This window comes from Leucoraja erinacea, chromosome 1 (assembly GCF_028641065.1).
Source record: "Leucoraja erinacea ecotype New England chromosome 1, Leri_hhj_1, whole genome shotgun sequence".
NCBI lineage: Eukaryota > Metazoa > Chordata > Chondrichthyes > Rajiformes > Rajidae > Leucoraja > Leucoraja erinaceus.
In genome coordinates, this window is record NC_073377.1 from 102,028,536 (window position 1) to 102,046,380 (window position 17,845).

Below are 17,845 nucleotides of genomic sequence, written 5' to 3' on the forward strand. Positions count from 1 at the left end.
AGCACTTTGCTAATGACCTCCTGGGAAGAAAACCTTTCATCTTCATCTTGTCTGACCAATGCATTATTTCAGCCCCAGAGGTTTAAGTTTGGGTTTATTATTCTCATACTGAGGTTCAGTGACTAGCACGGCTACTCTAAATGGGTCCAGCATTTTTCTCAATTGACTCAAGCCAATACCACCAGGTCCCATCATGGGCAACTAGATATATATTTTCCGGCTTTGACAGAAAGTCTCACAACCTGAAAAGGAAAAATGAATGCCTCTACCCAGTTTCTCAAACAGAGGCCGAGAACACAGATGAACAAAGGAAAGCACAAACTTCAGAAGAATACGAAACAAAACACAGCCAAGAAATGTAAATTCATTCCGACAGACCACAGATTCATACTAAAGCTACTGAGCTGAATGAAAATATTTGGATAGCCTTTAGCGTTACTCCGCCATATTCTTTGATGACATACTGTAACTAAACCAATCTGTGCCATTAATATATCTTTCCCGATTTTAAGTCAGTAAGAGAGATTAATAGTGATTGCAATTGCACAATTGAACCCACCCCAAGAGACTCACATTGAAATAGGTTTCAAAATCATTGTGCAGAGAGTTGCATCAAAGCTGGTCGCAGATTCAATGGCAGAACAAATGGCTGAGTAATCTTATGGGCAAATTGTCTTTGAGAAAGAAGAGCGTCTGCCATTAAGTGATCTAAAATGACCCTGAGAATGATAGGAATAGGAAACTGAGCCATTTACTCTGTCAACATACTTTAGGCCAATATTACAGTGAATTCCCAAGTTATCACTTGTACAAGATCTGGTGCCTCATTAATGTAACCTAGAATTAATTCTAGATATTAGACTTATACAATTTAAATTGCAGAAAATGAGGTTTGAACTTAATTTGTTGTAGAAGCATTTGACTATAATTTTTCAAAGCACGATTAAGATGTATTTTGCTTCTAACTTTTCCTAATGCCGCTCTGTTCCACACTGCAGCACAGATTCCTATCTGAGTAATTATAGAGCACTATCTCTTACCTGGTTAATAAATGGTAGCCTTTGACTGCATTGACCCTGAAGTATCGCAGTAACTCGGCAACAGATTGTATCGCAACAGGGTTTTAAAGTATACAGATAATTAAAATTGGGTTGTTGCAAACATGCTGAATATATTTCCCAAGTACTGAGGTTTAAGTTAGAAGAATATTAATGGAAAATAAGTAATCTAATATGCTTCCTGACTGCATTTTATTTTCCAAAAGATGCTCCAATTCTGGGGTGAATGGGTTTTGTAATTCACCTCTTTGATAACTCTCCTATTTTTTCAGGCTTCAGAGCACATGTATGGTGTGACCCAGCCTTTTCCAGCAGTATGCTCACGACTGAAGATTTGTAGCCATGCAGTGTCCAAATCAAGAAATATATTATAGCGAGACACGTGTAGTGAAACAAAGTGATCTTTATTGAGATACTAGACTAAGTGGGATCCATTGGTCCCAGTCACACAGGAGCCCTGGTCCCCCAACCCGTTCCCCCAAAGCAATATTCCCACCCATAGCCCCCAAGTGTGCAGGCACGGCTCGATTCCCCTCATCTCCCAGCACTCCCTCCCCCTCCTCCCTCATGTGTTCAGGGTGGGAGGGGAGGGGAGGAAAGGAGGGGAGGAGGGGGGGGGGGCAGGGGATGTGGGGGTGTGTGTCGGGGCGTGGTGGTGTGGTGTGGGAGGGGAGGAGGGGTGTGTGTGGTACAGGGGGGAGTTGTGGAGGGAGAGGGGTGTGTAGGCGTGGGGGGAGTGAGTACGGAGAAAAGACAGGTGAGAGAGGGGGGAATCACCGGGGGGAGGGTAATTCCCGACATTTTCCCGGTTTTTCTCTAATTTAATAAAAATGTGCAAGTCTTCTTCATATCAAGTTTCAGGGGTGATTTATATAATTTTTTTTACACAAAATGTGAAAATTTCATGTAGTTTGGTGACTTAGGTCACGAAATTGCAGAATAAAGCTCCTCGGCACACAGCCTATACATTGCTTATTCAATGGGATAGCATTGGGTAAAAAGAACTCATAACATCATATGGCCATAAGTGATAGGAGTAGAATTAGGCCACTTGGCCCATTGTCTACTCCACCATTCAATCATGACTGATCTCTCTCTCTCTCTCCAAACCCCATTCTCCTGCCTTCTCCCCATAACAACCTCCAGGGTTGTTATCTCTGGTTTGCTTCCAGTTCCCCGTGCTGGCGAGAGCAGGGACAGGAAGATACGGGACCTGAACGTGTGGCTGAGGAACTGGTGCACGAGGCAGGGATTTAGATTCTTAGATCACTGGGATCTGTTTTGGGGTAAGGGGGAACTGTACAAAAGGGACGGATTGCATCTTAACAGGTGTGGGACCAGCATTCTGGCAGGCAGGTTTGCCACTGCTACACGGGTGGCTTTAAACTGAATAAGGGGGTGGGGTGTCGAATGGGATAGTGGTGGATGGAGTTAAAGGGAAAAGGTTTCTTAAATGTGTGAGCGTAGAGAACGAGGGGTGTAAAATGAGGGTAGAAGCAATAGGTAGCAAGGTGAAAAGTAAAAGTGGCAGGCAGACAAAACCCGGGCAAAAATCAAAAAGGGCCACTTTTCAACATAATTGTATAAGGGGTAAGAGTGTTGTAAAAACAAGACTGAAGGCTTTGTGTCTTAATGCAACGAGCATTCGTAATAAGGTGGATGAGTTGAATGTGCAGATAGCTATTAATGACTATGATATAGTTGGAATCACGGAGACATGGCTCCAGGGTGACCAAGGCTGGGAGCTGAACATCCAGGGATATTCAATATTCAGGAGGGATAGAGAGAAAGGAAAAGGAGGTGAGGTAGCGTTACTGATTAGAGAGGAGATTAATGTAATGGAAAGGAAGGACATTAGTTTGGAGGATGTGGAACCGGTATGGGTAGAGCTGCGAAACACTAAGGGGCAGAAAACGCTGGTGGGTGTTGTGTACAGGCCACCTAACAGTAGTAGTGAAGTTGGAGATGGTATCAAACAGGAAATTAGAAATGCGTGCGACAAAGGCAAAACAGTTATAATGGGTGACTTCAATCTACATATAGATTGGGTGAATCAAATTGGCAGGGGTGCTGAGGAAGAGGATTTCTTGGAATGTATGCGGGATAGTTATCTAAATCAACATGTAGAGGAACCAACGAGAGAGCAGGCTATTTTAGACTAGGTATTGAGTAATGAGGAAGGGTTAGTTAGCAATCTTGTTGTGCGTGCCCCCTTGGGCAAGAGTGACCATAATATGGTTGAGTTCTTCATTAGGATGGAGAGTGACATTGTTAATTCAGAAACAATGGTTCTGAACTTAAAGAAAGGTAACTTTGAGGGTATGAGACGTGAATTGGCCATTAATTCTAAAAGGGTTGACGGTGGATATGCAATGGAAGACATTTAAAGATTGCATGGATGAACTACAAAAGTTGTTCATCCCAGTTTGGCAAAAGAATAAATCAGGGAAGGTAGTACATCCGTGGATAACAAGGGAAATCAGGGATAGTATCAAAGCGAAGGATGATGCGTACAAATTAGCCAGAAAAAGCAGCATACCGGAGGACTGGGAGAAATTCAGAGACCAGCAGAGGAGGACAAAGGGCTTAATTAGGAAAGGAAAAATAGATTATGTAAGAAAACTGGCAGGGAACATAAAAACTGACTGCAAAAGTCTTTATAGATATGTGAAAAGAAAGAGATTAGTTAAAACAAATGTAGGTCCCTTGCAGTCAGAAACGGGTGAGTTGATCATGGGGAACAAGGATATGGCGGACCAATTGAATAACTACTTTGGTTCCGTCTTCACTAAGGAAGACATAAATAATTTGCCGGAAATAGCAGGGGACTGCGGGTCAAAGGAGTTGGAGGAATTGAGTGAAATCCAGGTTAGCCGGGAAGTGGTGTTGGGTAAATTAAATGGATTAAAGGCCGATAAATCCCCAAGGCCAGATAGGCTGCATCCCAGAGTACTTAAGGAAGTAGCTCCAGAAATAGTGGATGCATTAGTAATAATCTTTCAAAACTCTTTAGATTCTGCAGTGGTTCCTGAGGATTGGCGGGTAGCAAACGTAACCCCACTTTTTAAGAAGGGAGGGAGAGAGAAAACGGGGAATTACAGACCAGTTAGTCTAACATCGGTAGTGGGGAAACTGCTAGAGTCAGTTATTAAAGATGGGATAGCAGCACATTTGGAAAGTGGTGAAATCATTGGACAAAGTCAGCATGGATTTATGAAAGGTAAATCATGTCTGACGAATCTTATAGAATTTTTCGAGGATGTAACTAGTAGCGTGGATAGGGGAGAACCAGTGGATGTGGTGTATCTGGACTTCCAGAAGGCTTTCGACAAGGTCCCACATAAGAGATTAGTATGCAAACTTAAAGCACACGGCATTGGGGGTTCAGTATGGATGTGGATAGAGAACTGGCTGGCAAACAGGAAGCAAAGAGTGGGAGTAAACGGGTCCTTTTCACAATGGCAGGCAGTGACTAGTGTGGTACCGCAAGGCTCAGTGCTAGGACCCCAGCTATTTGCAATATATATTAATGATCTGGATGAGGGAATTGAAGGCAATATGTCCAAGTTTGCGGATGACATGAAGCTGGGGGGCAGTGTTAGCTGTGAGGAGGATGCTAGGAGACTGCAAGGTGACTTGGATAGGCTGGGTGAGTGGGCAAATGTTTGGCAGATGCAGTATAATGTGGATAAATGTGAGGTTATGCATTTTGGTGGCATAAACAAGAAAGCGGACTATTATCTAAATGGTGGCCGACTAGGAAAAGGGGAGATGCAGCGAGACCTGGGTGTCATGGTACACCAGTCATTGAAAGTAGGCAGGTTACACAAAAAAGCTGGAGAAACTCAGCGGGTGCAGCAGCATCTATGGAGCGAAGGAAATAGGCAACGTTTCGGGCCAAAACCCTTCTTCAGACTGATCAGCAGCGGGGGTGGGCAGGGACAAGAAAGGAAAAAGGAGGAGGAGCCCGAAGGCTGGGGGATGGGAGGAGACAGTAGGGTGACTGAGGAAGGGGAGGAGACAGCAAGGACTAACAAAATTGGGAGAATTCGATGTTCATGCCCCCAGGATGCAGACTCCCCAAACGGAATATGAGGTGCTGTTCCTCCAATTTCCGGTGCTGCTCGCTGTGGCCATGGAGGAGACCCAGGCCAGAGAGGTCGGAGACGGAGTGGGAGGGGGAGTTGAAGTGCTGAGCCACCGGGAGGTCAGCTTGGTTATTGCGGACCGAGCGGAGGTGTTCGGCGAAACGATCGCCCAACCTCCGCTTGGTCTCACCGATATAGATCTGCTGACATCTAGAGCAGCGGACGCAATAGATGAGGTTGGAAGAGATGCAGGTAAACCTCTGTCGCACCTGGAACGATTGCTTGGGTCCTTGAACGGAGTCGAGGGGGGAGGTAAAGGGACAAGTGTTGCATCTCTTGCGGTTGCAAGGGAAAGTGCCTGGGGAGGGGGTGGTATGAGAGGGAAGGGAAGAATTGACAAGGGAGTTATGGAGGGAGCGGTCTTTGCGGAAGGCAGATATGGGGGGAGATGGGAAGATGTGGCAAGTGGTGGGGTCACGTTGGAGGTGGCGAAACTGACGGAGGATTACTTTTTGTATGTGACGGCTGGTGGGGTGAAAGGTGAGGACTAGGGGGACTCGGCCCTTGTTGCGAGTGGGGGGATGGGGAGAGAGAGCAGTGTTGCGGGGTATGGAAGAGACCCTGGTGCGAGCCTCATTTATGGTGGAGGAGGGGAACCCCCGTTCCCTGAATAATGAGGACATTTCAGATGTCCTGGTGTGGAACGCCTCATCCGTGGAGCAGATGCGGCGTAGACGGAGGAATTGGGAGTAGGGGATGGAGTCCTTACAGGAAGCAGGGTGGGAAGAAGTGTAGTCCAGATAGCCATGGGAGTCAGTGGGTTTATAGTGTATGTGCGTATAGCGGATGAGGCGTTCCACACCAGGACATCTGAAATGTCCTCATTATTCAGGGAACGGGGGTTCCCCTCCTCCACCATAAATGAGGCTCGCACCAAAAGAACAGCCTTTAATTCTGAAGCTATGGCCTCTAGTCCTAGACTCTCCCACTAGTGGAAACATCCTCTCCACATCCACTCTATCCAAGCCTTTCACTATTCACTCCATGAAGCTACTGGGGGTCACTGAACATTGAAATAGTGAGGGCTTTTGTATCCAGTGGAGAAGTGAGCTACGTCTGTCAGTAGCATCCAGAATTGTGACTGACCTACCTCTGAAAGGCAGAGAGGTCACCCACTCTCTGATCAGAAATGGTTGCTTTGGATTTGATTTTCAATTTTAGAAATCAATCCCTCTCAACCACATCCAACCTATTGGGTCAAAATTAGCCTCATTAAGTCAGTAGCAAAAGGATTATATAATTTGCAGCAAAACCTAACATGCGGATAAAACCAAAAGAAAACAATTAAACGGCAAGTAAAGAAAGATTCTGTAAGATAATGGAGTTAGTGATCCAGCATAGGTTTTATAATGAGATTTGCATCAGCTTCTCCGATCAAAATATAACACTGTATCGTACTCTCAAAACTGAGCGCACAGCAGTACTGCTTACCTCGGCATATTCCACCCGCTGAGTAAAATCCCACGGGACAAGCCGAGAGGCACTGGCCTTTGTGCAGGGCATGGTGGTTGGCACAGGAGGTGCAAAGCACAGGAGCAGAGCCAGTGCAGGTCACACAGGATGCATGGCAGGCTAAAACAAAGAAATAGACACAGCTGTAAAAGCATAAACTGAGGAACAGAATACGGAAACAATGGCTTTTATGGCTGAAGCATTAGACTACCAGAAAACCCATGAACAAAAGTGAACAATATCTATAAGAATGTAGGAAGGAATAGCAGATGCTGGTTTAAATCAAAGATAGACACAAAATGCTGGAGTGACTCAGCGGGACCAGCAGCCTCTCTAGATAGAAGGAATGGGCTACGTTTCAGACCAGAGTCTCAACCCGAAACGTCACCCATTTCTTCTATACAGAGATGCTGCCTGTCCCGCTGAGTTACTCCAGCATTTTGTGTCTTTTATCCAAAAGGAGAATGCTTTATATAATTCCATCCATTCAAACAACACAGGACATTCAACCCAAAAGCACCATACTAGCCTTGTTGCAGTACCCACCACTGATTCTCACCAACCAACTCCTCTCCCTTAGCATTGAAAGCTTTCCTTTCCAAACAGACTTTACAACATGGCTCCAATTTTGTGAAGATACCATTAAGAATCTGGTCCTGCTTTGCACTGACTGAGCCAAGCTTGGTTCACATCATAATGTGCATTGCGCGTCCCATCCTTTACCGGACCACATTGAAAACCAACCTGAAGGCATGGTAGTTTGAACACTGCACATGAAATAAAATAAGTAATATTTTGGAATCTCAGCTGGATATTAAAGGGAAGATGCGACAACATGGAAATGGAAACTCATCACAGGCAAGTGGATAGATATGAACCACACTGATTCCTTTGACACTGACACAGAAGCATCCCGTTGCAATGGTTGCTTGGGGCTATACATTTTTGGGAATGTGCCTACACAACCAGATTGTAATTTGCAAAACATTCTTGCGTGAACTGGCTTGATATTGGCACTTCCTGGCCCAGGCATACTTTTTTTCAAAACACTCAATATTGAACAATAAATGTAGTTCTCCCAAAGGATAAAAATACAAACCAAGACAGAGAAACAACATCATAATTTCCATAATTTGTATTTTCAGAATTACATAAAACAATACAGCACAGGAACTGGCCCTTCAATTCACAGTGTTTATGTCAAACACGATGCCAAGTTAAACAAATCTCCTCTGCCTGCACGTGATTCATCTCCCTCCATTCCCTGCATATTCATGCAGGGCTCGAAATTAACGGTTGCCCGGGTCCCACAGACCACTCAAAGCGCCGCCGAGCAACCTAAACACCGAGTCATTTTGCCCGGCTTGGCAACCAGATACTGGTTTGTACCGAAGATAGACACAAAAAACTGGAGTAACTCCGCGAGTCAGGCAGCATCTCTAGAGAAAAGGAATTTTGTGTTGGCGGTAACGGCTGTATTGCGTGGGAAAGATACTAGGTGCAGGGTGAGGAAGGGTGGTAGCGAATGACGGGCCCCGAACAGTGGCAGCAGCGGCCACGGCCGTGATAGCAGCTCCATCACCTCCTCCTCCCGCCCTGATAAGGGCCTCTGCTTGCAAACCCGCTAACGGCGCACTTACAATACAAACCCTCCCGCACGCCAAGGCCGGGAGGTGGGAGGAGGGAGGGAGAGGGAGCGGGAGGCCTCGGCGTGTGGGAGGGTTTGTATTGTAAGTGCGCCGTTAGCGGGTTTGCATGCAGCGGCCCTTATCAGGGCGGGCGGGGTGCGGGAGGAGAAGGTGATGGAGCCGCTGTCGCGGCCGCTGCTGCTGCTGTGCGGGACCCATCATTCGCTCCGAAACTTCTGAAGCAGCTGCACCAAAGATCCTATAGCTATGGGATCTTTGAGCTGCACCGCTCGGCCCCGCACCTTGCTGTTGGCTGGCGGAGGAGGGAGGCGGTGGCGAGGAGTTCCCAACGGCCAAGGCAGAGGGGCGATGTTGTCCGAGGAGCGCTGACCCTCCTTCCTCCATAACTCGCCCCCCTTCTCTCTCTCTCTCTCTCTTGTACGCCCCCTCCACCACTTATCCTGGGACCCCCTCCTCTCCATCCTGCACTGATCCCCATTCCTGCCTCTATTCAGTCCTCACTGACATCACCTGTGCTCCCTTCCCCATCTCCCCCCCCAATCTATTCATCCTGCGCTGATCACCCTATCCACCTCGCATTGATACCCCTGCCACCCTCACTCCCCCCATCCATCCTACACTGGTTCCCCAATTCACCCTGTACTTACCCCTTTCCCATCCATCCTGCACTTCTCCTCCATCCATCCTGTACTGATCCCCCATCCATCCTGTACTAATCCACGCATTCATCCCATACTGACCCACCCTCCATTTACCCTGCACCTTCCCCTCATTCGTCCTGCAGTGATCTCCATTCATCCTGCACAGATCCTCTGATCCACACTGTACTGACACACCACCACCCCCCCCCCCCCCCCCCATTCATCCTGCGCTGATCTCCCCCCACCATCCATCCTGTACTGGTTTTCCCATTCAAGAAGAATGGGGGGGAACAGTCTGAAGAAAGGTCTCGACCCGAAACGTTGCCTATTTCCTTCGCTCCATAGATGCTGCCTCACCTGCTGAGTTTCTCCAGCACTTTTGTCTACCCCCATCCATCCCGTACTGAACCCCCCCGTTCAACACCACTGACATCCCCCGTGCCTCCCCTCACAATTTTACCTACTCCAACCAACACGTACTAATTCACCTGCCTCTATCCATCCATTCTGCACCGACTGCCTTCTAACCCCCCACCGATCTATCCACCCCGCACTGATTCACACACACCCCCCTCCCTGACCCGGACATTATGTTTGATAACGGATGCAATCAAATGTGTTTTAATTCCCAATGTTATTATTTTTTTTAATCCATAAAGATGGATTAATTAAATGGTGAATAAGTGGAACATTAAAACCGCAGTGTTTGATTGTCACTGCTGCCGTTGACACGTTATTACAGATTCCATTTAACGGCAAATCAATGCTCTTAATATGGAGTATCAGTACTGTAGTTATTTATTGAGCAACATTCACAACTATACGTATGCATATATGTTACCATGGTCCAGGATTTATTGACACAAGTTGATCATATGCTGAATAATCCAACCACATTTATGGTTGGCAGTGGAAAGAACTAATAGAAATTGCATTAATTGCAATGTGTAAAAAGAGTTGAGATACTGTCTTATAATTTTGCTGCATGTCATTGTGGGATATATCATGTCTTGATTGGTGAATATGTTTAGTTTGTGACTTTATTTGAAGCAGAAATAATATGTGAATGCTTCGTTGAGTATAATTCCGACTGGTAACTACACACTTCGTCCGAGCACATTATCACACGCGTCATGCAAACCGTCTTAAATTACTACCTAAACTGTCATCTGGCAACCTAAAAAGCTGCCAAGGTTGCCCGGCTGGCAACAGGGAAAAAAAGTTAAGCGAGAGCCCTGTCATGTGCATATCTAAAAACCTTGTAAAGGTCACTGCCGTTTCTGCCTCCATCTCCACCACCCTGGCAGCACAATCCAGGCACTCACCGACCACTCTATGAAAAACTTGCCCCACACATCTCCTTTAAACTTTGCCCCTCTCATCTTAAGGGTATGCCCTCTCGTCTTTGATATTTCCACCCTGGGAAAAATGTTCAGACTGTCAACCCTTTGTTTGCCTCCCATAACTTTATACACTTCAATCAGGTGTCACCTCAACCTCTGGTGCTCCAGAATAAATAATTCAAATCTGTCCAACCTCTCCTGTACTAATACGTCCCAATCCCAGTAGCATTCTGGTAAAGCCCTTGAGCATACCTCCACATGACTTCCTGTAATTGGGGTGCCAGTCTGCACGCAATACTCCAAATGCACCTTAACCAAATTCTTACAGAGCTGCATCATGACTTCCTGACTCTTATACTCAATGGAGGATTTTTATTAGAGGCACAAGGAACTGCAGATGCTGAAATCTTGCACAGAACACAAAGTGCTGGAATAACTCAGCGGATTAGGCACATCTCTGGAGGACATAGACAGAAGACATTTCAGGTCAGGACCCTTCTTCAATCTGAAGTGGGTCAGTCCAATACCGAAACAAACCCAAGTCCTCCAGAAATGATTCCTGACCCATTGAGTTACTCCTGCACTTCGTTGTCTACAAAGGATTCTTAATACTCTTCTTATGTTCTTAGATAGAGTCACAGAGTGATACAGTGTGGAAACAGGCCCTTCGGCCCAACTCGCCCACACCGGCCAACAATGTCCCAGCTACACGAGTCTCACTTGCATGCGCTTGGTCCATATCCCTCCAAACCTGTCCTATCCATGTCCATCCCATGTCCCCCCCCCCCCCCCCCCCTCCCCCCCCATCCTCCTGCGCTCCAGGGAATAGAGACCCAGCCTACTCAACGTCTCCCTATAGCTCACACCCTCTAGTCCTGGCAACAACCTCGTAAATCTTTTCTGAACCGTTTCAAGCTTGACAATACACTTTCCTATAACGTGGTGCCCAGAACTGAACATAATATTCTAAATGTGGTCTCACCAACACCTTATACAACTGCAACATAACCTCCCAACTACTATACTCAATACTCTGACTGATGAAGGTCAATGTGCCTAAAGCCTTTTTGACCACCTTATCTACCTGCGACTCATCCTTCAAGGAACCATGCATAAACCTCTTCTTTAGTTTTGTTCCCTTTACTACCACGAAAACTAGAAATTTGATTCAGGTCATGACCAATACCTATATAAAGGCATTAGAAGATGCTTTTTTCCTTACTCTGGGTTCTATCTCATTACTTTTGGAAGTTTTCCAAACAGAATATAGTCACCATTTTAATTGTGGGGAATTTGAAGACAATCTGGAGATAAATGTACAATAGAACCTGATAACAACTGCTTTTGCTTTGGGAATTAGTTATAACTTGCACATCAATAGGGAATGTTCTGATGTGCAGGCAAGACCTGTGCCCACTCTTTCCACAGTGCAGCAAGTTGGATCACTGGCTCTTTTAATACGAGTCCTTTGTAAAAAAAAACAACTTGCTGAAGGACCAGAATTCAGGCTTATTCAACGAGAATAAGCCTGAATTAATTGTTACAGTTCATAAAGGGTCCTCCCATGATGCAAATGTCTGCTCCACTATTTGCTGAATAAAGTAAATATTCTGATAATATAAAATTAGACTAATGGGATGAACTCCACTTGTGAAAAGAAAACATAATTGGTAAGAATTTAATTCTCAACGGTAATCTCCGGCAGTCCCTTTAGCCTACTTACTTGCGTTATTATGTTCTGCATTATTAATCATTCATATTCCACCAACATAAAGTTTTGCCCACAAATTATATGCCCAGTGTAGGATTACAAACTTTCACATTCTGCCATTCCACACGTGACCCTTGGACAAAGGTTGACTTTATTTTTAAGGGTGTTTTTTTGTAAATTTCCAAATGAAGCGTCAGGACTGAGATTTTGGCCTGAGTCCAGTGCTCAGAGCAGGAAAGATGCCAGTTCACATGCATCTTTTCAGCAGCCAGTCAGAGGTCATTCAAGTGGAGCCCTGCTTGCTGGCAGGTTTAAGATGATGAGAAAAGTTGTTCCAAGGGAATGTCTTTTTTTTTTAAAAGAGTCCTTCTAATGGGTGAGCTGTAGAGTTGTATTTGTCTCCATTATCATGGGTGGCTTTTTAAGAAGATTCAAGATTCAAGATTCAATTTAATTGTCATTTGGACCCCTTGAGGTCCAAACAAAGTGCCGTTTCTGCAGCCATACATTACAAACAAATAGACCCAAGACACAACATAATTTACATAAACATCCATCACATCGCTGTGATGGAAGGCCAAAAAAACTTATCTCTCCACTGCACTCACCCCACCCCCCCCCCCCCCCCCCCCCCCCCCCCCCCCCCCCCCCCCCCCCCGATGTCAGAGTCGTCGAAGTACAGTGCTCCACAGAACATTGGGTTATTTATCTTTATATTTAATTCAGGAGATATCAGTATTGTTCCCAACCAAAAAAGAACATAATTCTTCCAAACATCAATGATCAGATGTCATTGATTGCTTTGATGGGAGTCCACTGTTTGCGTATAATACGCGCGGGAAAATAAATCTTGAGATCTGTGTTTGAATTTTCCCAAGCCAACATTTTTAATCCTACTTTAAGGTCTCAGTTTAAATTAAACTAGTTCACTGAATGGATTAGCTGAATATTAAATAAACAAGACACAAGGTTCTGGAGTAACTCAGCGGGTCACCTTATTTCGACTGAATGTTCCAAACAGATAAAGCAAAAGGGAAAAAAAGCACCACAGCTTGTGATCCGCCACTATAAAGCTGCTGCATGAAACATCAGATGAGCTCTGCTCCCTGACTTTCTTGAATTTCTGGCACTGGGAATACTGACACAAAAAACTTATTCAATTCATCTCCAATTTCTTTATTCCCCATTTTCACTTTTCTAGCAGTTTTATTGCCATGTACTCAAACATAGAAACATAGAAAATAGGTGCAGGAATTGGCCATCGGCCCTTCGAGCCAGCACTGCCATTCAATATGATCATGGCTATTCATCTAAAATCAGTACCTCTTTCCAGTTTTTTCCCCATATCCCTTGAATGTGTTAGCCCCAAGAACTAAATGTAACTCTCTCTTGAAAACATCCAGTGAATTGGCCAGCACTGCCTTCTGTGGCAGAGAATTCCACAGATTCACAACTCTCTGCATGAAGAAAGTTTGTCCTCATCTCAGTCCTAACTGGCCTCCCCTTTATTCTTAAACTGTGACCCCTGGTTCTGAACATTGGGAACATTTTTCCTGCAGTTACAGGCAAGCAGGATGCTTTCTCCAACCACTTCCATTTGAAGTCCGCTATCTTCCACCTTTTCTACCCAGTGCTTGGTACTTACCGAGGTGGATGAACCGAGCCGCAGCCTGATCCATGCCGGTCACCTGGGCAAATTTGGCACAGAGACTCTCACGGCGGCGGCACAACGCTTCCGACGCCTCCGATGGCCCAGGACTCTTGCACTGAGGCTGCTCCATGGCCGGAGCTGCAATGAGCGACTCGCCAGCCCTGCAAACACTCGCCAGCCCCACTCCACGTCCGCATCTGTCCCCGCCACTGCTTCTGCTTCCAACACCCACGGCCCATGCAGTTGATGTGAGTTTTGAAATTTTCGTTGATCACAGAATTTCTCACAACAGAGCGAGAGAAATTTGTGATCAGCGTGAGAATTTGGTGAAATGCGTGATTCTCACGCTCAATGCATGGGAGTTGGCAGCCCTGCCTCTGTATCCCCCTCTCCCACTCCCCCCTCTCTCGCTCCCCCCTCTCTCTCTCACTTCCTCTCTCTCTCACTCTCTCCCTCCCTCTCCCTCCCTCTCTTTCACCCTCCCACCTCAATCTCCCTCTCTCTCTCCCCTCTATCTCTCCCCCCCCTCTCTTCCACTCTCTCTCCTCTCACCCCCTCTCTCTCTCTCCCCTTCCCTCTCTTCCCTCTTTCTCTCCTCTCTCTCCATCTCTCCCTCCCCCCCAATCTCTCTCTTTCTCTCTCTCTCTCCCTCTCTCTCTCTCCTCTCCCTCTCTCTCCTCCCTCTCATCCTCTCCTCCTCTCCTCCCCTCTCTCCCTCTTCCCATCTCTTCCTCCCACCTCACCCTCCCCCCTCTCTCATCCCATCTCTCCTCTCCTCTCTCTCCTCTCCTCCCCTCCCATGTCCCCCTCTCTCTCCTCTCTCTTCCCTCTCTTTCTCTATCTCCCTTTCGAGACAGAGCCCTCCAGTGGTGACTGCAGGACACATTCTCACCCTCCCTCTCCCTCCCTCTCTTCCTCCATCTCCCTCCCTCCATCTCCCTCCCTCCCTTCTCCCTTCTCCCTCTCTCTCTCTCTATCCCCCTCTCTCTCTCCTCTCTCTCTCTCCCACTCTCTCTCTCCCTCTCTCCCTCTCCCCTCTCCCTCACCCCTCTCTCTCTCCCCCGCTCTCTCCCCCATCTCTTTCTCCCACTCTCACTCCCTCCCCCTTGCTCTCTCTCCCTCTCTCTTCTCCCCTGTTTCTATCTCTTTGCCCCCTCTCACTCTTTCCCCCTCTCTCCCTCTTCCCCCTCTCTCTTTTTCACCCACCACTCTCTCTCTTCCCCTCTCTATCCCATTCTCTTTTACCCTCTCTCCTCCCTCTCACCCCCCCTCTCCCCCCACTCTCTTCCTCTCTCTTCCTCTTTCCCATCACTCTCATCCAGCAGTTTACTTTTTACTTATCACATATAGACCCCTTGGGGATGGGAGAAGACATTGTCATCCTCTTTGGACAACACCATCAAAGCATTCTTCCGTCAAATTTGAGTCAGGGTTTAAGAGGGGAACTGCAGATGCTGGAGAATCGAAGGTTACACACAAAAAAGCTGGAGAAACTCAGCGGGTTACAGCAGCATCTATGGAGCGAAGGACAATAGGCAACGTTGGGGGGCCGAAACCCTTCTTCAGACTGATCGGGGGGGCCGGGGAGGGTGGGGGCCAAGAAAGGGAAAAGGAGGAGTAGCCAGAAGGCTGGGGGATGGGAGGAGACAGCAGGGGAGCTGAGGGAGGGGAGGAGACAGCAAGGACTAACAGAATTGGGAGAATTAGAGAGGAGGTTGTGAAACTGTCTCCGGAGAGAAGAGGAGAACTTCTTCAAGGTGGGCATATCTTGAAGAGATAACGCAGTAGAGTATACACAGTGTTTAAGAGGGAACTGCAGATGCTGGAGAATCGAAGGTTACACAAAAAAGCTGGAGAAACTCAGCGGGTGCAGCAGCATCTATGGAGCGAAGGAAATAGGCAACGTTTCGGGCCGAAACCCTTCTTCAAACTGATCGGGGGCGGGGGTGGGTGGGGACAAGAAAGGGTAAAAGGAGGCAAATCAAGTTTTCAGTGTTAGAAATTGTGGCCCCCAGCCTTCTGGCTACTCCTCCTTTTCCCTTTCTTGTCCCCAGCCCACCCCCGACCCCCGATCAGTCTGAAGAAGGAGAGGTTCGGGCCCGTGAAACGTTGCCTATTTCCTTCGCTCCATAGATGCTGCTGCACCCGCTGACCTTTTTCTCCATCAAAGCATTCTTTGAGTGTGTTTTGGTGTCAGTTTACTGAAACAAGCTGGGATATCACCCTCTTTAAGAATGCAGTGGAAGGAAGTGCAGTTGAAGCTGTTAACTTTATCTCTAAATAAGTAAGGTGCCACATTAATGAATATTGACTTGATGTTCAGAAAACTGAACTGTCACAAAAAATCAGTCACTGGGTAACAATGAGAAGCAGGAACTGCCACAGATTTCCCCACTAACCCAGAATCAATTGGACAACAAACAGGAACATGGTTTGGACTGATACCCTGACGTACGTCCAGGAAGAGGACACAGGACGATTAATTTACTGAAACTGACTTTTAATAGGCTTAATGAAAAAGTTATTCCCAGGTTAGTTTGGTGTTCAGCGTGAAGTACCTTAAGCTTTTAAATTAAAACCAAATCTGTTCATGCCCACATGGCCAAACAATTTAATTTTGTTCAGTCATTAAGACTACAAGTAAAAGTAAGCAATCGCATGTGGGCCAAAGTGAGGTAAAAGGCGTTTCTAAAACTAGCATAACATGTAGAGTTAAGGGCCTGTCCCACCAGCATGCGATTGCATGCGTCTAGCGCAACCAAACGAAAGCGGAGTTCGCGCTAAGTTCGCGGTAAGTACGCGCTATGTACGCGCTAAGTACACACAAAATTTGCACGTGATGTAATTGACGTCAAACTCACCAATCAGCTGGGCAGGAGGCGGGCCGACTGAATTTGGACGTCGCATGGCGTCGGGCGGTGATGTCATCGCGCAACGCCACGTGCTAGGCGTAGGCCGTCAAGACTCTGCGTACGCTGTCGAGACGCTGCGTACGCCCTCAATGCGCCTGCGGGCCGACAGGCCGTTGGCACGTGGGATTTTCGGACAGTGCAAGATTTTCGGAGCCCCGCGCAACATTGGGACCTGCCCCGCACGACTCCATACGCCTCCGCCTATCGAAGTGGTACCTGCCCCGCAAGGCCTTACGCCTCAAGCGACCACATTTGGTCGCGCTATCGCATGCTGGCGGGACAGGCCCTTTACACACAACAAAGTTGCGTTTAATATTCATGATCTTTTGAACTAGTTGCATCAATATCAGGGGAAACATGCCAAGAAAACAACAATGCAATCAAGCTGAAACTCCAGGTCAAAGAAATGAAATAGGTGATTACGTTAGCAATCTAACTTAATGATCTCAATGAATCTGAAGCATTTAGTTAATACAATGTAATTCAGCTAAGCACAAAAATAAATTCCAACCAAAAGTCATTTCAATCCCCAAGTGCTAGTTCTGGGTGAGGTAGTACACCGTGCTGTGTGGCCGTGTTTATAATTCCATGAATTTCATTAGCTGTTATTTCTCACCTTAATTAAAAGAGTTAGCAAAATCACAGGGAATTAAAACATGTAATATCTGAAAATATGGCTATTAATGGGTCATTAATTACAGCAAAACATTGGCATTATTTTATGTTTTAGTAAATCAGGAGCTCTCCATCCTAAAGGTTGGACCTTGAGTGGCATGTGCCATTGTGAAGTGATGCCAGGTCTGTGCCAAATCTTGCCCACAGGCAGGTTTCCTGTGCCTGATCTCATCCCGTCCACTTATAGCCTAGAGAGGATCAGTATCTGCTGGTCTGTTGACTGTCAGACAGAGGTGGTATGAACTGCACCGCAGACTATGCAAAGAGAAGAGGGAATATAAATACCTCAAAGGACAGAGAATGATTGCCGACTCAAGGCAGCCTCCCACGCTGGAAATAATGAGAATAATGGAGACGAACAATTCCTGCACTTTGTCTCTCAAAATCCTGAACATACCTCTCCTGTGTAAGAGAAAACCATTCACCAGCCCAATTAATTCTGATCAGAGCCAATCAGGTACAGAAAGAATTCTCATCTCACAGCGGATCACATGTTACCTAAACTAATGGAAAACTAATGCTTCTCCTTTAAACATATTTCCAGGGCTCAAATTAATAGTCCTATCAAATGCTTTGACGCACTATTTACTGCCATGACTACAAAA

At 46.5% G+C, this 17,845-nt stretch overlaps 1 protein-coding gene across 1 annotated transcript in view; it reads right to left on the minus strand.

Annotated features, from left to right (window-relative positions):
• Nucleotides 1–17,845, minus strand: part of fras1 (Fraser extracellular matrix complex subunit 1) — a 515,676-nt gene that overhangs the window by 224,253 nt on the left and 273,578 nt on the right. Inside the window, 1 exon segment of the mRNA XM_055640301.1 lies at nt 6,638–6,778. Coding sequence (XP_055496276.1) covers nt 6,638–6,778 — 141 coding nt within the window.